At 42.5% G+C, this 22120-nt stretch overlaps 1 protein-coding gene across 1 annotated transcript; it reads right to left on the bottom strand.

The window, feature by feature from the left end:
* Window positions 1-206: 206 nt before the first annotated feature.
* LOC311001628 (high affinity choline transporter 1-like) lies at window positions 207-14006 on the bottom strand (the record flags this gene model as incomplete). Its single annotated transcript, XM_083992736.1, has 8 exons — window positions 207-716; window positions 2118-2335; window positions 5381-5534; window positions 5730-5873; window positions 6538-6686; window positions 8344-8499; window positions 10986-11099; window positions 13823-14006. 8 exons carry the CDS (start codon window positions 14004-14006, stop codon window positions 207-209), a joined length of 1629 nt encoding a protein of 542 aa, XP_083848862.1.
* Window positions 14007-22120: the final 8114 nt, after the last annotated feature.

The raw sequence follows: 22120 nt of genomic DNA, 5'->3' as shown, positions 1-22120 counted from the left end.
GACCGCAGACAGAGGGAGAGAGTTCCAGAGAGTTGGAGCCACTACCTCAAAGGCACAATCACCTTTTGTCTTCAAGCTAGAGCGGGGGACTGGTATTTTTTTCAAAGCTACTACAACCTAACCAACCTAAAAACAATAATACGGTACAATCATAATAAACACAACAATAAAAACATAAAAACTACCCCTCCCTAAATTGAGGAAAGTTATGAGGGCTGGTCCTCATTGTCTTGGGGTGTTGATGTCTGCTCGTCTTGGGGTGTTGATTTCTGCTCACGTTTGACTTTAAACACATCCCACTTCTCAGACAGGTGACCTCTGTTGAAGACGTAGGATGCCAGCCAGGAGAAGAGCAGAATGGCCACAAGTGAAATCATCATGATGACCGTGCGGAAGGGGAAGTACTGTGTCAGCTTTCCCTCTGCATTTAGCCGACAGCCAGGGAACCTGATGGCGGGAAGCAGGCCAATGAGGGGCTCGCCACTCAGCAGCCTCATTACCAGTCCGATAACGTATCCCACGGTGGCCCCGTAACCATTAGAAACCTCAAAGAAGAGGACACAGACGAGCTGAGGGAACATGATGATGTAGGACATGTCCACGCCCAGAAGCCAGAAGACCAAGATGCTGCTGTCCAAGAAGGAGAGGGCGGTGCCAGCCATTCCCACCACCACCACTGAGATGCGGATCACCCACTGCATCTCACGGTCCGATGCCTGAAGGAGCAAAAAGAATGACATGAGGAGACAAGGAGTTTCACATTACATCTTGTTCTACAGTCTAACGGCTGAAATACACTGGGAACGGCCGCGACGCGAAACGTGTGTCGCGCGACACCCGCAGCAGCTCGTGCCCATTCAGTCAATGGAAGCTCCTCCACCGGCCATGTGAGCGCCGCGCACTCCAGCGGCTGTCGCACGGCATCTCTCTTCTTTTTCGCGCCGGGTCTATATTATTTCCTCGTCGCGTGGCTACGCGGCCCTCCAACAGGTAGAAAAAAGTAAAAAGTGATTAAAATAAATGTCTCATGTACCAGAGGCAAAGCCAGTAGCAGTGCAACATTATGGGGTTTGTTTTGTTACATTGTGGATCCACGATCGTGTAGTTAAACAGTTAATTGATACCATTTAATATAGTCTGCACTTGCAAACCCTACATAGTCAGCAAATTACGTGTGAAAAAGGTACTGTCAATCCATTTTAACACTCATTTACTGTAGGCTTGACAAGGTGAAGCTGACAGCTGCACAGGGGTTAAAGCAAAAAAAAAATCTTTTGACTGAAATTGTTTTTGCAAGTGTGTTCTGGTGTACTCTATTTCTTATATAGAGTGTTTGTAGGATACAAGGAAAGTTTTCTCCTCGGCTTACAGCAGAGCAGAGTGACTGACAGACCCGTGTTTCAGACCAACCTTTATCCAATGAGTAAAGAGGACAGCATAAAGGGGCGGTCCTGTCTGTGTGACTGCTAACTCCATCGGCTGACAGGAAGTTAGCCAAAACGACCGGATCGCTTACTTCTGCTTTAATTGGCCCAGCTCCAGTTACGGACCTGCTTCTCCAGCAGCAACAAGCAGCCCGGCTCTCAGGGCTTGCCTGCTTTCAGCAGCTCCCTCTCAGTTCTCCCCTGGTCCAGCTCTGATCTCTACTCCATAGCTGCCGTAGCAGCAGTGTGATACCAGTACATTTAATCGCATTTTTAACTTTTATCACACACAAGGAAGGAAGTTCACGTCTCGCCAGCCTCCCTCCTCTCCACACCTGAGTCCTCAGTTCAAACTGACAGACAGATCGAGCAGTGTAGCCTCTGAGAGGGATTCACGGCAACTCCTCGCTATGTGGCATATTTCTGACTGTCTTTCCTGTTAATGTCATTATTATGTTAATGTTATCCTGTAGAGTTAATTTGGTTGGATGACTGACTGATGTTCTCTTCTATAATACACATTCTACATTACAGAGGCGACATGTTTCCACTTAGGGCTTCTTTCACCTTTCAAACGGGGCAGAGCTCCATGGGAAACACCTGCCTGACACAGCAACGTAGGGAACCGTGCACGTCTGTGGTGCACAGCTCCACGGCATACACCCCCATGATATCTTTCTCCAAAAATCTCACCTTCTTTCTGATGATGTTCTTGTAGATGTTTGAAGAAAACAGTGACGCGGAAGACAGAAGAGCCGAGTCCATGGAAGACATTACAGCAGCAGTTACAGCTCCGATGCCGACGAAGGAGATGTACGTAGGTGTGAGGTACTTCAGGGCGATGGGAAGGACGGAGCCCGCCTGGCCATTTTCATACGGAGTGTTCAGTCCATAGGTAGTCGAGTTCCAGTCTGGGAGGAGAGAGGAGAATATTTGGATTAAGACCAAAGTCTTTTCAAGTCACAAATTCAGTTCAAGTCACTGTAAAGTGAAATTGGAGTTTTGTTTCAAAATATATTAAAAGTGTTTGGAATGTATTGATAGAAACATGCAAAAATACTAATTTCTGTACAGTGCTTAATTTTTAGAGTTTTAGGGTTGAACAGTTTCACTCTGCTGCAGTGGTCTAGGTTTTTATGGGCGGGCTTACAGAGGGGGCACCATGACACACTGCCGTCCCTACTTCAGGGCTCCAGACTGCGACTAAATTTGTAACAATGCGAGTACATTTTTATCTACTCGTGTATGTGCGACCAGTAAATTAGCCGACTTTTTTTTTTTGATGATGTGGCTGATGTGTGTGAAAAGAAATGTATTTCTCTTCTCTTCATCTCGGAGACGTCTTTCCACAGCAGAGCTCCGTGAAACAGCAGGAGACACACAGGCCGGCGTTCCGCGTGTGTGTGCTGAACGTCACCCGCGATATTCTTTTTTTTTCGACGGCTCACTACAAACATCCCATAATATGCTTGCGATCTCAGCAGTGGTACTCAAATCGTCACAAGGCAACGAAGCAGGTTGACTTGCGTTACATTGCAGAACTGTGATGCACAGAGGCTCCCAAACGGAAATGATTGATTGTTGATTGATTTTTTTTGTTTTTGTTTTTTTAGGGCTGGGCGGGGGGTCTCAACGAGTTTGATGCCAAGCAGTCCGTGCACATAGGGGGGTCTAGGATGAGTTTACCACAAGTGGTGGTCAGTGCAGCCTAAACATTAACTTTATATTTTCAGTATTTAAACTGTTGCACACTAAAATGTGAATTCAAAACATTATAGTTTCTGCATCTATCAAAGTATTTATCAGTAATACAGTGAAAATTTCGGTGTGTGCCCCTAAATTCTCTGCTTTAGTGGGGCAGATAAGCAAAATAATTGTGCGTTTTAATGACTAAAGCATGAAACTTTCAGCACTTTGGTGGCTGACCTTTAGAAGACCCCTAAAGGTCAGCCACCAAAGTGGTTCCACGTCTGAAATTAAACCTTGGGGTATGTAGATGAAATGCTGAAAGTTTCATGCTTTAGTCATTAAAACGCACAATTCCTTCCATATATGAGCTTATCTGCCCCACTACTTGCACTACTAAAATTTTAAGTGGCCACTGTGCTCCGAGTAAAAAAAAAGTTAGTCTGGAGCCCTGTACTTTCATAACTCCTCCCATGTACACAGTAACATTATAAATACTTTATTATAAACAATGCTAGCATTGGTGGTTATCACGCTCGTTTTGAGTAAGTTATACCTATGCAGTTGTTTTTCTAAAGCTAGCTAGCCATGCCGTTGTCTCGAAAGTGTGTCTTTCCTGGCTGTGTGACTTCGGAGATCAGCTCGGTCACTTAATTCTCGTTTCCCCGGGAGGATGAGGTGAAGGACAGGTGGATTGCTTTTGTCCAGAGCTATGCTGGTGGGGAGAAGTGCATCACCACCAAAGGGTGCCTCTGCAGCGCCGGATAGTTTTTCAAACTTTCACCGGCGACAGCTGGGGTTCATGGACAAACCGCTTCAGCTGGTTGGGGGAGCGTTGCCAACTATCCCCCTACCCACCTGCCCTTCATCTCTTATGTGAAACATGAAGCTTCACTTTTAAAGTAACATTGCGGAGTTTTTCGGCCTTAAAATAATGTTTCCAGACTCATTGCAATGGTAGAAAAATGGTTAATAGGATGAATGGTGCTGCCGCCGCAGCCTGAGCCGGGTCGCGTCGGCTGAAACTGCACTATGTAACTTCCCTGCACGGGTACGAAACACTGCCCCCCCCTCCTCCCCCCTCCCCTCTGCGTCGAGGGAGAGACGTGGTGGGTAAAAGCGAAACTATGGTTCTCCTCCGGTCGTCGCCGCCGCCCCCCCACCCCACACATCCCCCCCTCCCCCCCTCCCCCCCTCCCCCGACCACCCACCACACAGTCTCCTTGCAAACATGTGGGAAATACTGTCGTTTATTAATGGGAATAAACGCTGGATGCGCTCGCTGTTAAGTTTCGTTTTCCCCCCCAGACGATAGCGCTTCTCAACCAGATGGTGGAAGCACTGAGCTGAAACTCCGCAATGTTGCTTTAATTCAAACTAACAAGACTTACACAATTGTTAGATTTCATCAATGGGACCAGCCGGCGGAAAAACTCCAAAAGACGCCAAAACAGTCACAGTCCAGGTGAGCCTCTGAAGCGTCGGACCCACAGCTGATCGCCACAGCAACGGGAGCCTTGAAGGCTACACCGCCACAACAATGAGGGCCGCGCTATCAGGGCAAGCGGAGATTTGTGTGCTGACGGCAGCGGCACCAGCATATTTACTTCCCTCACTGCTAGGTGGGTATCAGTTTCAGTTTAGTTTATTTGAAAAGGGACAATGCACATTAATACACATTGTGTTAAAAAAAAAACAAATGCACCCAAATTAGCTTAAAAAGCTAGTTTTCATTGACTGTCCCTCTGCCAGATTGTACAAGGCAACCTTTGAAAAGAACCACAATGGAATAAAATATTGTAGCTACCACAAAGGGTGGAACACCGAAACATTCAGATAAGAGCTGGACTCAGACTCAGGCTCAAGCGTATAGCTCAAACCCATAGCTGCTTGGGTACAATGTGACAGTTAGCATAAGCGTAGTTTTCCGATATTTGATTTGACAGTTGAAACTTGACGACGATCAGCAAGTGGGCGGGGCTTCGGTGCCTGTAGCAGACGCGCCCCCAGCTTCCAGAGCTGAGAGAACTGCCTCATTTTGTCATGATTTTAAAACCTAATTTCACCTACTAAACAATTTTTTTGCAAATTCTAGCATTAACCTTTGGTAGGATGGTTAACAAGACATCTGTCTGGGATGTGATTAACTCAGAAGACGAATCTAGTGTCTAGGGACTTTAAATAAAGGGGGAAATGTCTAATTTCCCATTGTTTTTTATGTCCAGTGCAGACTACGCTTATACATTTAGTTGTGAGTTAAGAGTGTGTACCTGTGGATGCAGCCACGGCTCCCACCAGCACCGATGGGACACCCAGCACCAGGCAGAAAGCTGCTGATACAAAGCAGGTCACTTGAGCCTGGGAGTAAGATGAGGCGGACAGGATTCTTTGGTAGAAAGCTTGGTAGGCCAAACCGCCCAGAGCCTAGGACAAACACAGGAATCAGTTGATGCAGCAATAAGAACTATTCTCTCATGCCTATGTTGTTGCTATGCTTGGCCGTTGTTGTGTCTAATAAAATAAGCCTATCTGATTGAACTGCTGAGTTGATTTTAATTTAAACGCTATGATTTATTTAGAGACGTGCACTCTGCGACGACCACTCCCACTCCCACTCACCAGCAGCATGAAGTCATCAACCCACTTGCCGGCATCTTTCAACTCAACCACGCCGACCCAGGGAGCCTGGAAGGTCTGGCTGTAGGCCGTCACGGCTATGTCCATTGAGTGAGTGTTGGTCATCAGGAACGGCACACAGACCCACTGTATACACAAACACAAGGACACAACTAATCTGATTATCGGCCCAGTAGGGGAAGTTTTCAGTTGAACACTGGGAATTGGGAATCTGAAACTAGAGCTGGGGTTGAAGCTCCAGTAAGATGGGCTTTTTTGATTCACGCAGCGGTAATAATCTCAGCAGCAGCTCTATCAATTAGCTGGCCTTTTCATCACATCACATCAGATCTGATTGGTGCGGCGCCACAAAGAGTCATTTGTTAAAAAAAGAAAAGAAAAAATGTCTTTTCCCCAGTTATCTGGCAAATGGCATTCCCTCATACAGAACAGTCTACTGGCTGTGGTGTCAGTGGTTAACTTGACTTTTACCAGCGAGCCCTGTGGGTACCCTGTATTCAACCGCACATTCCACAATCAAATGATAGCAGCCATTTGGACCATGAGTTGTGGGGAAGAAAACTCAAACAAGCTAATAAAATCAGTGATGCTTTAATTTGGCAGGTAATCCAATCTTGCTTGCATAGTTAATAAGGCACCAGGTACCTCAGGATGTATAATTTGATCCCTCTGGGCTTTCCTCCACTTATCTCCATTATGTAGCTGAGTGAATGATCTGATAGGGAACATACTTGATGGTGTTCATCGTTCAATGTGCTGCTGTGTGAATGGATGGAAAGATGTTACGCACCAGGCTGGAAAAGATGAGTATGAGCTGGATCACATCCGTGTAGGCCACAGAGTAGAGCCCCCCCATTAGTGTGTAGCCGATTGCCAACACAGAGGAGATGATGATGGAGGTGGCGTAGGACAGATCCAGGATCACACTCATAGTACCACCTGGAACAACACAGCAGAGCAACACAATCAGGGGACTGATGGATAAATATCTCCTAGCTGGTCTTCTAGTGTACAGAGGTTGGTAGCAACACATACATGCAACTGCTTACTGTGATATTTTAATTGCTGTATGATTAGGTTCTTTTTGCTTTTAAATCTTTTCTCTCTCTCACACACACACACACACACACACACACAAAATGACACATTTCTTTTTATACTGTATACTTTTATACTGTTCATTTGCCGTAATGCAATATTTTCCACAGAGCACTGACAAACAAATTACACTTTAAGAGCAAAAAAAAAAGACATCTGTAGTCTTTTGAGTCAAGAATAAAGTTACGTCTAAACATGGGTGGCATTGGTTTAAATGTTTTAAAGGCCTCATGCTGTGAGTACTTTTCTCTGGGTTTATTTACCTGCTAATATCCCTAACAAGATGTATCATTGGTTTTGAGTACCTGTGATCTGCTTAATATCGTTTCTACTGCCCCTTTCTGTTGCCTCTTTCTGGAGCTCTAGCAGGCACAGGTCATTTGGCCAATCAGAAGAGAGAATGAGAACCTCTCCTCTGATTGGCTGACTGTTTTTGAGTGGCATGTGGTCGGGCCAATCACAGGCAAGTAACTGAAACCTAAGCTGCATTCATAAAAAAAAAAAAAAAAAAAAAAACTTGTCATGGTGGGCAGAGTTACCTTGTGTGTGACATCACAGAAAGGAGGAAGTGCTATCTGCTCGTCTTAAAGAGAATGTTCCTACAAAAGGGTGGTGTGTGTTTCTCCGTTTATGACCAGTTTGATGCATGGGGCAGTATATCAGTGGCCCAGAGACCTCCCCAAGCACGAAAAAATAACCAAAATCACATTCTTCATGCCATGGGGCCTTTAAACCATCATATTGCTTAAATAAAGCAACAAATAAACATAAAATAATGATGAAATTATAACAAAAAGGAACCCTAAAGAAACAGAAGCAGCAAATTGATTTTGACTCTAAATTTCTGTTTTTACCCTCTTGGGGGAATTATCACCCTGTAAATTGTGTAGCAGAAAAAAAAGGTGATGAGAAGTGTCTTCAAATGGAGAAACAAATGTGTAAAAAAAGAATAAAAATAAAAAACTATATGTATACGTAAGAAAAAGAAGACATCTTGTTTTTCAAACAAGGCAAGCAAAACGTCAGGGTCCCCCCAGCAGCAGCCTGCAGCCACACCACAACAATGCCCTTAAACAGAGAAGTGCAGAGCCCACCACAACTTTCTGTCTTCCCCACTGGCTGTAGGATGGAGTTATTTTTTCCCCCAAAATGTTACTGCTGTAACTGTAAGAGACTTTTGTGTCTGAACTTTTTTTGCTGTTTTTTTTTTTGTTTGTAGTTTTCTTTTTCTGAAGTCAGTCAAGGTTTTATCAAATCATTTGGTGTCAGAGTCTTGAGGCACTGCTGGAAAGGCTCCATTCACTGCTCGCAATGTTGAAGTGACTGACTGACTTTGTATGTTTTGACACGTGAACAAGGTATTTGAACTGTTCTGAGATCTGCAGTAAGAGTTGCTGATGTTTCTGGTGTACAGATCTGTGCGTGTCTGCATGATTGCATAAGCGTGTGTGTGTGCATACATTACAAAACTAGCTGTGTAGAGTGTGAGGTGACCTACCCAGGCTGACCAGAGTGCGTGCCACCCACATGCAGTCGGCCACCAGTGCAGGGAATATGAGCGCGCTGCTCACGGCGTTGCCATACTTCTTTTGGAACGGGTCCATCATGGTGAGATACTTGTTCTTTCTCATCGGCTTGGCAAAGAAGAATCCACCTGGAGCAAAGGGGAAGACATTACCATAAAACCAGTCTCTCTCTGGAAATTATGAAGTTATCAATTTTTAAAAAACACAGCTGTTGGGGCGGCGTTTAGCTCACTTGGTAGAGCTGCCGCCCCATGTAGAGGCTACAGTCCTCAACGCAGGCGTCCCCGGTTCGAATCCTGCATCAGGCAGCCCTTTCCTGCACGTCATTCCCCATTTCCTGTCTCTCTCTTCACTGTGCTATCAATTAAAAGGCATTAAAAGCCCAAAAATATACTTGAAAAACAAAACAAAACATGGCTGTAATTCTATCATTTGTAAACCCAAATGAGAAAGAAAGGAAGAAGAGGAAGAGAGTGAGTGAGACAGTGATCGATCAAGTCCACGTGAACAATAAGAAAAACAAGTGTTCCCTCCAGATAACTCAAACACTTTCAGCTTCCACTTGGCCAACAATAGATAAGAACAGAAATTATACTGCAGTGTTTCCCATTAATTAACAAGACCGTGGCGGCCCGTCACAGTCTTGTTTGGGCCCGCCACAGTCTCTCACAGAAAAAAAAAAAATTCGAAAAAAAAATAAATATTTTTTTTTCTTTTTTCAATTTTTTTTTCAATTTTTTTTCTTTTTCTCACATGTGTCTACGTGCGGTGCGCTGGCACGCGAGAGAGGCGGCAGTTTGAGAGGCTGACTGGCAGAGATAAGAGCTGGTGAAAGCTAGCATGGTTATTTAAAACACCATCTCTGATCTCTGCCTGCACAGACAGGGGCGCACGCTAAATGCGCTATCGCGCTAATTGCTCAGCTGCAGCGCTATATCAACCCCCCCCCGTCGCGCCATGGTCTCCTGAAATCCTGTGGGAAACACTGAACTAATATTAGCGGGTCGACGCGGGTTTTTTAAACGCGGGTCGACCCGCTAACAATCTGCATTTGGCCCCTTTCCCATTGACCAAAATGAGCCGAGTCTGCCCCCCCGCTGGGGGATCAGACGGAGCATAAACCAGTCGCCCCGCTCTCATCCGCGGTGCAAGAAACCCTAATCTCTTGTTTATGACAGATAAGACTACACAAATACAGGCATCGTAACATGTATATGATAATCCATTGATCCACCAGTTGATTATTAAAAAGGCTTCATTGAAAACAAACACAAACTACCGAGAGGAGGCTCAGGAAAACAGCGGAGAATTGGGCCACAATGGCGGCGACTGCAGGTACGACGTAAACAGAAAGTCATTGTCGAATCCGGTAAAAAAAAATGTAAACTAATTAATTCAGATTAAATACAATTTTTTAGGGAAAAGCAATGCCCACTCCCCTCTCTGGAGGAACTGTACAACACCCGGTGTCTCACAAAAGCCAAGAAAATTGTGAATGACCCATCTCATCCTGGACACTCACTGTTTGAGCTCCTGCCATCAGGCAGACGCTACAGGGCTTCGCGATCGTAGCGGAAATAATGAAAGTAATGACAAACAAACACTGCATATCTCCAAAATCAGGCAGGTTTCCAGGATGCCAAGTCGCCTACTCATTGTAATGTAACAATTGCAGATGAGAACCGGTGTCAAAAAGGAAAAAAGGAAGGAAAAAAAAAACAATCGTTCACGGACTTCATGATCGATTTTCCATGGCAACAAACGAAGCTTCGAAGCTTCGATTTTTTTGGGTCAGCCCTAGTTTTGTTGTTTTTTCTATTATTTCAACTGTGAGAAGTTTAACGATGTCCTCGACTCTGCGCAGTCGGTCCGTGTGCGCTGAAGTCAGCAGCTGACACGGTGACACAGATCATCGTCTCTCACTCTGGCAAGCGCTGTCATTTCTATCGTTACATGTCCACGGCAATGTTATGTTTATCTATCCACGTTTGGCCAGTGGCAGCCGCCACTACTGTGCTTGTGCGTCAAGGACAGAAAGGCAGACGCGGCAGCGGAAGTTACAGCGGCAGTTTTGGGAGAAAATCAAAGCTTCAAAAAATAAACGACGATGTTGATTATTAAATTAGTCGCCGGCGATTTTGATAGTAGACATAATCGTGACTAGTTGACTAATCCTGACAGCCCTAATTCCAATTTGTCAGAAGGGAAAGAGGAGAGGAGGAGAATTCCCAGCCTCTTCTACTTCCACCGTCTTATGACTGACGTCCGGGGGTCTCGACGAGAAACACCGTTTCATTTCATTTTTAAAATTTGACCATATTCTATTTCTCTCCAGATCTATGCGGTCAGATTGCTAATTGAACGTTCCTTTTCAAGGATTTCAAGCACCCCTACGAACCCTGCAGTGTGTATCGAAGTGAGAGTTTTCAGTGTCATGCATTATCAACCTCACCTTCCTGACAACAACTAATTTTACTGCCATTTACTGGTGCTTGCATGTCAGGCATACGTGCTCCCATCTAGTATTGTGTCTATTTAAAGTTTAACTGCTACTTTTACAATGCATATTGGGGGGTGTTCAGACCTTTAGGCTTTGGTCACTAATGCCACTTACCCAAGAAGAACGTCAATACATAGGACACCGGCATGAGGGCCCACACTGCGCCCAGTGTGGGGTTGTAGGTAGCTTCAGCGATGCCCAGGATGAATCCTCCACCGACCCACGTCGCTGTCAAGATAAAAAACATGTGTTCAGGTATACAGGAATGAATGAAGTTAATTTTAATACTATTTTAAGACTTTTTCAAACCCTTCTCAATATTTTTTAATACCTCACCGCCACTCTATTTACATCAGTGACACTTTTAACATAACAGTTTTAGTTTGTGATGAAGACTATAGACCAGGGGTCTTCAACATTTTTCAGGCCAAGGACCCCAAACCTGACGGAGAGATGGAGCAGGGACCCCTACTATATTAAAGGTGTACAGACATGGCCGTTTGTCCTGTTTGTCGCGCCGAGTTGTCACGAACTGCAACACGGGTTTACCCGAGTAAGGAAAACGAATTTGATTGGTCGTTATCGAGCGGGCGGGATATTCAAAGCTTGGGGCGAGCCCGAGCTCCGTGTGTGTGTGCGTGTCTCAGACGTTTGAATGACGGATTACGGATCCAATATCAGTGGCTGGTGAATCGTGTACAGGCTGACGTATAATCCGTGCGCCTGCGTTATCCAATGCGGAAAAAAAAATACACTAAAATAGACACTTTCATCCCGGATTTACTCAAAAATAGAATTTTGCACAAAGTTTGGCCTACATCGTCTGATAGATGAGTTATTACACTAATTTTATGACCCAGAGTGGGCTTAAATTCAATTTTCTTTTCTGTACACCTTTAAAAAATTGTGTAGTATTCATTCAGAATTTGTATTTAATAGGATAAACCCATTGAGAGGAATCCTCTCGTTTTCGAGGGGATCCCAAAATACATTACAACCAAAAATAAAGGGACAAAACACAATTAACAGTCTACAAACATACAACAACAAAGACAACAGACATCAACACAAACATAAAAGAAATGAGTAGCCTAGCCTAGCCTAGCCTAGCCTAGTAGAACTAAGAGAAATGTATAATAATAACATAACATTGCAAATTGAAATGACAGTGTGTTACAGAAATAACATCATCTGAAACATGTGCAATTTAACTCAAAATAAGAAGACTACGAATATTTAAACCTATGAAAAGAAGTCAATGAGTGTATGTTTAAAGGAAGATTATTCCAGTCTGATGGCGCTTTAAACATAAATGCTCTGTTACCAATTGTTTTGTTCACTGTAGGAATAAGGAAAAAAATGATATTATATTTTTACTATTATATTAAACTGGGTCCAGTACCATGTGTAAACATAGCTCGTTATTGTGCATTCAATACTAAGCTATTCAAATAACACACAGGTTCATATATTCATCATGTTTTTTTCTAAATGTGTATAGGTACAGTGAGTAGGCGCCATTTATAAACAGACCTCGTTCACTATCAATATCAACAATGTCTGTCAGCTGCATGATAATCATGCAGACAAGCTATTCAAACATAACATACATGTGGAAACTAAAAGATATAAAACATTGTCTTATCAACCAAAAATTCCATGACCCCCCTGCAGCACCTACGCGGGTCACGGACCCCCTGTTGAAGACCTCTGCAACAGACCACTATGATGCAACTCACACCACACACACACACACCCCGGTGCAATTTGAACACATTAGCGCGATTTAGCGCATTTATTTGTTACCGTTACAACCCGTCCATGTGCCTGTGTTTGTGTGTGTAAGTGTGTGCGCCAGTGCGAGGGAGAGAAAGAGTGGCGGGCCGCCTGCCACAGACTTGTTTATTAATGGGAAACGCTGGATGCGCTGGTTGATAAGTTTCGTTTTTACCGTTTTAAACACTCATCAATGATCATAATGCTTTATAACAATAACCATAACACACTATAAAGCATTTATCATGACTTATATAAGGTCAGGTATTATAATACATTATAGGCTAATTGTTAGTAACTTGCTGACAATGCCCACATCCATAATGCATTAAAAATATAGTTATAATGTGTTATAATTGTCTTATAAACATGTATAACTATCATTACAAACACTCATAAATTATCATAAGGCTTTTTTTTTTTACATTAAGCATAACACATTATAGAGCATTATAACTTCATTATAATACTTTATAAGCCAATAATATGCTCTATAATGTGTTATGCTTATTGTTATAAAGCCTTATGATAATTTATGAGTGTTTATAATGATAGTTACACATGTTTATAACACAATTATAACAAATTATAACTTTATTTATAATGCATTATGGATGTGGTCATTGTCAGCGAGTTACTAACAATTATAACGTGTTATAATACCTGACCTTATAAGTCATGATAAAATGCTTTATAGTGTGTTATAAATGATCATAATGCTTTATAACAATAATCATGAGTGTTTATAACTAGGCTATAGCTATACAGTGATATAACTGCATTATACCTCATTACAAGTATGGTTATAATGCGTTATAGAGATAGGCGTCAAATAAAGTGTTACCAAACAAATAAATTCACACACTTTCACAATGTTTTTTAGGACTCAAACTCTTGGACAGCTAATTCAGAAAAAAATACCTTCAAAATTTAAGACTTTATAAAGTCGTGAAAAACTTTTTTATACTTTTTAAGGGTCTTAATTTTCCCCAAATTGATTTATCACCTTTTAATACTTTTCAAAACCCCGCAGATACCCTGATGTTACAGGAGAAACATGACACACCACATTGCTTGTGCATTCAAAGTACTTCATGCATACCAGACACTTTTTTTAGATGTCAGATATTGAAAAGTAATAAGCTAGTACCTAAACTGAACTCCCTCTGCTTTACCTGTAAGGGTGAAGATGCCGACAAGGAGGCTGATGTTGCGTCCAGCCAATAATGCGATCTCCATGCCATTTCCTTGGCTATTGCTTTCCTCCTTCCTGGAGCGCATGGCTGCCCAGATGCCCGTGAACAAGACCATCAAGTAGAACACGATTATCACCGCCACACCTGGAACATTTAAATCCATCCTGATCTAGTGTTGTGTCCGTATTCTGTTGGATAGAAAGAGAGAAAGAAAAAAAACATGAAGATCCAAGTTGCTAAATGTTAACGCCAATATATGAATGCTGATTACATTGCTGTTGTTTGTTTTTTTCATTTTATCACTACAGCATACATACAGTAACAAAAAAGGCACAAAGAAAATCACATAACAGCATATTCTCATTTACTTTTTTAGGGCTGCAGGGGAAGAGTTGAAATCTGAACAAATTCAGAGATCATCTAAGATGTTCATAAACAATAAAACATAAAATACTGTGCATTGATTTCAAAGATATAACATCGAAATAGGCTACTCATCCATAATAAACTAGATGGCTAGCTGTTGACCACAATAGAATATGTCAACAGAGCTATTAATGGGGAAAAAAGTGGGGATGAAGAGTGACTAGTCATTATTGTAGGAAACAATGGTCTGGTACGAAGCTGTTGGGATGGTGAGGGAATGCTAAAAATTAAAGTATTCTTGCTGTGCTTGTTTTTTCAACTGGTCCACTCACTGAGACATTTTTGTTCACAAAACAAGAAAATGAAAATGGAAATAATGACCTCACTAATAAAAAACAAGATATTAAAGCAATACTTACCTTTCTGGAACTTTTGCACATTTCTTTGTCTAAGTTAAAATGCTATTAATAATCTGATGATACATTAAAATGTAAGAGAAACCCAACAGGGTTAAAAACTCATCATTTTTTCATTCTCATATAATTCTGAGAAAAGTCTGACCAATAATATTATTCGGTCCGATTAATAAGATTTGACGAGCGACCGAACCTACTTAATATGTAATCACTTTGTGCACCCCTCTCCTCCTCTCCCCCCTCCCGACCAGGAAGAACCTTATTGACACAGAGCAGAGTAGCAGGACACAGAGAGCAGAGGAGACTAGAGTCACAACACACAAGAAAGAAGGTTTTTGGAAATAAATAGTTTTTTAAAAGACCAATAACTGCAGCCGCAGCTGGTCGCGGAGTTTCATGTCTGATATTGTAACGTTGATAGTGATCAGCCCCGAGTGATACGTAAACACAGGAAGTCATGTGTCTATAGCATCCAGTGCTAACGGCTAGGGGGCTAGGCTACTGTTAGCTCCCTTAGCTCTGTGAGTTCTCAGCGGTCCGGACCCGGTTGAACTCCGGACCGGCGCGGCTCGACTCGGCTCGGTCTGGATTTATTTTGGCCCTGAACCAGCGCATCAGGTCGCTGGTCCGGCCGCCAGCCCGGCTCGTTGAGAACTGTAATCTGTAACAATCACTTCCCCTGCGTCTCCAGTAGCACTTAGGCTAACAACAGTTTATTATAAAACTCATCAGTCATCATCACTGAGTCCGTTTATACGGTTTGTTTGTGTTGTTCCCGTTTCACTCGCGTTCCTGTTCTGTTTACCGTTGCCATGCCAACGCATGCAGCAGGGAGGGAGGGGGCTCGTGGAGATGCGGCAGGAGGAAGAGGTGGGCGGGACTTGTGAGGGAGGTGGAGCTGTTGATTTTCAAATGTTTGTGCTGTGCTGAGTGAAATGCCAGATCGGTAAGTATTGCTTTAAATAATACTTTGATAGATAGATTTCAAAAGTTACAGCAAAGAAACACTCACTCAGGCTCAGCACGAAATCACATTGAAAAAGAATGTTGGTCACTTTAGAACCATGTTGTTACTCATGATACATTTGTTTTTTTTCAAAAAGTAAAAAATAAATATATCAATAAATAAAATAAGGATGTATTACAAAACAAGTACAAAGTACAAAAACAAGTTAATTGAATAATACCTGGAATACTAGCCTATATGATGAAATACATTTCTTGCAAAGATATCGGCTAGCACCGAATAACTCAGTTGGGTCACTTGACCCATGTTGTGCATCAAAGGGTTAAACTGTAGCTTAGCTTATTTTCTAAAGCTCTTACTGTTTCTTTTTGAGCTTTTGATTTTCACTTTTCTAATTTTAATTCCACTTTCTGTATTAACATTTCAACAACAACAAAAAAACCTCAGTTAGCTTACCTGGTGTTTTGATTTCAGAGCCCTGCCAGTCCAGAAATGCTGTCAGTGGTGACCGATAGTAACCATAGCAACAGCCATAATACCAGCAGGACAGTGTTCCGTTGTCAAGGACTCCCTGTGTGCCACCATGTTCAGTGTGATTCCAAACCGCAGGGAGCAGTTTGAAGGGAACTGTGAACTGTGTAGGGAGGGAGTCAACAACGGTTCCTCACTTCGCCCAGTTCACCGGATGTTGACAACTGATATTACCCATCAGTCATTGCGCTCTGGCATTTGCTACTGCCGTTAGCTTCGCCAAAGACGGTTTACAAACCAATACCCCCCATGACGAGTCAGCTTCCTGTATAGATACTTATCAGTAGGTGACGTCACGGTGCGTTCCACCTGGCCGCCGCCATGCTGGGTACCGAACACTGAGTTAACCTCTATTCAGCTCAGTGCAGCCACATCCTCTCTGACCAGAAATGACTGCTGCCTGATGTAGTTTGGATATGGATATTTCTCATTTTGATGGCCGAGAACATAAACGATACAGCGAAAAAATCGCTACAATTGGATGCGATCCGTACGGAGTCCCTACGGAGGTTTTCCACCAACTCGCATCCGCTGACAGCCTACCGGATTTTTAATTTCATGATATTTACATTTATCTGATACATAACCCGTCTCCATACACTGGGGAAAGCCTGAAAGCATATAAAAGCACGGATGCGTATCGATATTTCACGGCTGGCTGGGTCATTGACCCGAAAATATGGCATCTCAAAGACAAAAAAGTGTTTCTCCTCAAAGGAAAGGTAAGTGGCGATCTTGTCCTCATTAACAGTTGCTAGCCTACTGTAGCAATATGCAGCCGTTAACATCGTTACATCAAAGGGGGTGTGTGTGCGCGCGCGCGTGTGTGTGTGTTGGGGTGGGGGTGGGGGTATTAAAAACATGCAACATTTATGGATACAGTGTTTCCCACAGACCAGGTAGCAGTGGCGCCCTAACTGCGGTTACCGACGAGCGGACGTTAGACGGACGTTAGATAGTAGCTAACTGTCGGTCCGGTGGAGGAAGTCATTTAAGTTATGCTAGGGACGCTGGTGACATGTCCCCACCACTTTTTGTCAAGAACAATTTTGTTCCCACCACTAAATTAACTAAACATTAAACTAATGAAGAATAACTGATCACTGCCTGAAGAGTTTGAAAGCAGCCTCTAACTTCATGAACGCAGCTCAAACAGACCCGCTGCTTCAGCAGGGTGACGCTTTGATAAATGCAGCGGATCTGCGCTGCTTTACAGTATCCTCCTGACCTCCTGTATTTAGCCGGTCGCTACCGGAGCTTAATTTAAAAAAAAAAAGGGCGCTTCGCGGTCGCGAGTTAACTTTAGGCCTACTACAGCTGATCAGCTGACATGTGGTCAAGACGCTCTACAGACCTGTCACAGGTGCATTTCATTTTTATAGGACTTCACCCTCAGAGCTGTCTGTCTTCAGACTGTCCTGACCTGTCCCTGAACATCACACAGGGACAACATGGAGCTGCCTGTGTGATTGGTTACTGAGTTTTACTGTTTACATAGGTACAGTTAAATACAGTTTATCAACATAGTGGCAGGAAAGATCATTTCATCTGTGTATCAAATATTGTGAATATGTGTGTGTGTGTGTGGCGGCGGGGGTAGCCTATTAAAAATATGCAACATATGGATATGGATTGTGGCGTAGATCGTCGGGGCGGATAGATCGTCTCACACTTGCCCTGATAAGTAGTTTTGCTTACTAAATGATTCTGCTTAACTAATAAATCTCATTCTTTCATTTCAGGTAAATCACTCTCAGGCCATAAACGCCACACCCACACAACCCTGGGTTGTGGTCAAAGAGGATGGGACAGTAGTAATGGCCCATTGCACCTGTAAAGCAGGATTGGGTGAAGCCTGCTCCCATGTAGCTGCACTGATGTATTCACTATTGGCTGCAGTCAACCTCAGAGATGGACAGTCCAGCACTCAGATGGCTTGTGCCTGGGTCCTCCCAGGCAAAACGTCTAAAGTCCAGTATGAGGAACTCAGCAAAATATCATTGACCCGAAAGAAGCCTTCAAAATCCACTCCACCACCTGTCATTCCTGTCCCTTCAGAAGATGAGTACATGAAGTTCTTTCAACAGCTACATGAATGTGATGTTCAGGAAAGTAATCCCAAGGGAACAGCTATTTTGTCTATGATCGAGGGTCCCTCTGACAGATATAAACCAAAGACCCTTCAACTGAACTTGCCACAGCCTCTGACAAGTCTCTTCTCGCATGCAAGATTAGGTGCCGATTTATCATCACTTCTAGGAGAGAGTGAAAGGGTCTTTGATGATCTTCAGCTAACGGAGCAAGACGTATGTACAGACAAATTGGTCGTCTAATATTTTCCTAACTTTTTAATGCACTTCTGCATTTTCATCCTCTGGCAGTCTTCCATTGCAGACTAGTGGTGTTCTCACTCAGATTACTTATGCAATGTGGCTTTAATATTTCTCTTTTCCTTTATTTTTCTTGTAAACACTTTTGATAAAAGCATCTGCTAAATGCATGTAGGCTAAGTATTAAGTATACCAATATTTGTACTTTGCTTAACGTCTGTCAACAGATGCATAAACTTAAAAACTGCATATTATTGAAATAACCATCAATGTTCAAAACATCTTGTAGTCCTTATCAGTGGAAGAGGCGACTAGAAAACAGACAGCCAGCAAGGTGTGGTTTGAGCAAAGAGCAGGCAGAGTCACAGCGTCAGTCTTCCATGAGGCAGGAAGGACGGACAGTGCCATATCCTTGATTAAAAGGATTTGTTACCCTCGATCCTGTCAGTTTTCCACCGAGGCTGTGAGGTAAAGATAGAAATGCATATGGAAAGACTACATAACTAAGGATGTCAACTAGGGTTGGTTTTCATCTCAATTGTAAGCCATATTGCAGAGTAACAAAGTTCTTATTATTTCCCTTCAAGGACTGATGCAAACTCGAAATATGATCCCAATCCTAATCCTAAAGATTCCACAATTATATTTCCGCTCTGTCAAAAAAGACAGGACATTAGCCTACATGATTAGATAATGTATGCATAAGTGCTAATGCACAATGGAAGCAGTGAGAAATACTTTTTTCATTTTAAGAATGTGTCTGCATTATTTGACTCATAAACAAAATGAATAATCAATCATCCTAATTTCCGTGGTCTGTTAATGTTAATATTGCACATAATTCAAAACAAATTGACATAATGCACAGGTTTTGGATGTGCAGTACTGTAGGTTGCTGCTGTTGTAAGTAGGAGTCTGTCTAAATAATGCTTTACCTTATTTTTCTAGATGGGGAAATCAGAATGAGCCAACAGCAAGGACGCATTACATCACAGCAATGCAAGATCATCACACAGATTTTCAAGTGACAACAACAGGCCTCATCAACAACACATCTTTGCCATGGATTGGTGCATCGCCAGATGCAATTGTTTCCTGTGCATGCCATGGAAGAGGTGTGCTTGAGATAAAGTGTCCCTTTACTCTCAAAGATGGCTCTATTCCCAACAGTTGTAACACTGACACAAACTTCTGTATAATGGCGAAGGACAATGTGATGACACTAAAGAGGAATCACAAATACATGTCACAAGTTCAGGCGCAAATGCGCATCGCTGGTGTAGAATATTGTGATTTTGTTGTGTGGTGTCCCACTGGGATCTTTATAGAACGCATCCAGTTTGATGACATGTTATTCAGTGATACATACAGGAGAGTAGTACAATTTATCAAAACTAGACTTCTGCCAGAACTACTAGGAAAGTACTACACAGTACCACGCACAGCGGCCTCCCCAACCTCAGAGCAACAGCCCCAGTCAGGATGCTACTGTGGTGAACCGGATGGAGCACCAGAGAATGTAATTAACTGTGCGTCTAAACAGTGCAAAAGAGGGCACTTTCACAAGTCTTGCTTGCAGATGGCAAGGGTTCCAAAAGTGTGGAAATGTTATGCATGCAGGAAAAAACAGAAAAAATGAGGCACTAAGCTGTTATGCAACATACACTGTACAAAACCTAATAATACCTAATGTAATAGTTTGTAGGATTCTTCCAGCTGTGTGTGAAATAAATCAATCAATACTGTAACTACTTAATGAAATCTGAATTGTGATTTTATCTTGGTGTGTTAGATTGTGTGTGTGCCTGCGTGTCACTAAATCACATTTGACAAATTGGTTACATGTTTCTAGGTAAAACTTGTAAACAATTCAATATTGTAAATAATTAAATGAGTACATTGTGTAGCGGACCCTTGGTTTCAAAGAATGAGGCAGAGAGTTTCGTACGGGTGCTTAAGTTTTATTGTCTTTGGTGCAGCACCGTAAAAACTATGCAGAGAAAGAGAAAACAAGATGCGGTTGAACACAGTAACCATTTCATTCACAAATGCCTGATAATTTAAAATCCACCAAACAATCAATAGAAAAACAGAAAATACATGTTTACTTTACTAAAATAGGCACAATATCATAACAAAATTTACAGATTTGGGATGGTTAATTTTGCATGCCATCACTCTGGTGGAACAACAGGAGGGCAAAGATTACAGAGGGCACAGCACACTTTCACCATTTTGTCTAATGGAGTGAGTCCATCTGGGGCAGTATAACAAAGGGATATGGGTATCGTTCCTTGCAAAATTGTGTACTTATTTCTTACAAGTCCTATAATTCTCTCCACATGGATGCGCACTGCTGCCAATCCCCGTGATGACTCAATTTCTTCTGGGTGAAGCTGTTTTTTTCCCTTTGTAAAAGCAGGTATCTTGAGGCGTGCACTGACTAATCCCAAAGAATCCGCCACATTAAACCCTCTGTCAGCAAGAACAAGATCTCCAGGGGACAACAGGTCAAGAAAGCCACTATGCTCTGTCACATGCTTATCACTAGTCCTCCCGCCCCAACCTTTTGACACAAAGCTAATTACCCCTTGTGGCGTTATGGAAATTAGATATTTAACTGTATCATGATGTTTATATTGTGAATACGTTTGTGCTCGTGCTCTCATCTCTTTAGGCCGTTCAATAAATATTTCAAAGCAGTCAATGATGCTGGTGCAATTTCTAAAGTTCTTCCTGTAACACATTGGGAGACTAAACAAAATCTGATCTCTGCATGGCCACCTTATGATATTACACAGCCTAAAATACATTACATTCAGTGTGGTGTTGAAAACCCGACCAGCAGTTGTTGTTGATGCATGAAACAAATGAGCTAGAAAGAAAAGTGGTAAGTTCATTCTCAAGCGCATTAAAGTCAGTAACAACTGCTGAGAAGGTGATAAACATGATTTAACTTTTAGGAATGATGATATAAAAGAGAACACAACAATCAGTTTAGCATAAGAAGGCAGGCCAGTTAACTCCTGCACTTTCCCATCTTTGCCTTGTAAACTTTCTAGATTGAAAGATAACGAATCTACTTGACCTCTGAGCTTACAAATTTCAGTGTTTAATCTAATGCATTCCTCATTCAGTCTTTTAATTGTGACTTTCCGTCTCCAATCCAGCCTCCTCTATGTCAAACACCTGTGCATCTCCTCTGTCCTGTTGGTCATCTTCATCCACCTCCTGTCTGTCCTCTCCTCTGTCCTGTTGGTCATCTTCATCCACCTCCTGTCCTTCATCTCCTGCTTCTCCAGTCTCTGCTCTGTCAGTACTGCTCAATGCTCTTTTTCTTTTTAGGGCCTGTGTCTGTTCAAACCTTGTCATTTGATAAATCCTCTTTCGCTTGTTGGGAGAATTTAGATGGGCAAATATTGTTGGGACATAGTCCGGGCATAGTGGGTTCTGGCTTTTTGCACCTGAAGAGACAAAGGTTTCAGTTAATATAACTTAATGCTTCTAGTGCAGCTACAACCAAGTAACCAGATGAATGAAACATCTTATAGGATTAGGGATGCACATGATTAACCGTTTAACCGTTGACCGATAACAAGAACTTTGACCGATTAATGCTATCAGTTTTTTTTATTAGCTCCTTATGTTGTCAACTCCTGGGGTCCTG

Source organism: Trachurus trachurus (genome assembly GCF_905171665.1).
Source record: "Trachurus trachurus genome assembly, chromosome: 3".
NCBI lineage: Eukaryota > Metazoa > Chordata > Actinopteri > Carangiformes > Carangidae > Trachurus > Trachurus trachurus.
The sequence above is the reverse complement of the archived record's forward strand: the minus strand, read 5'-3'. Positions and strand labels throughout refer to the sequence as shown.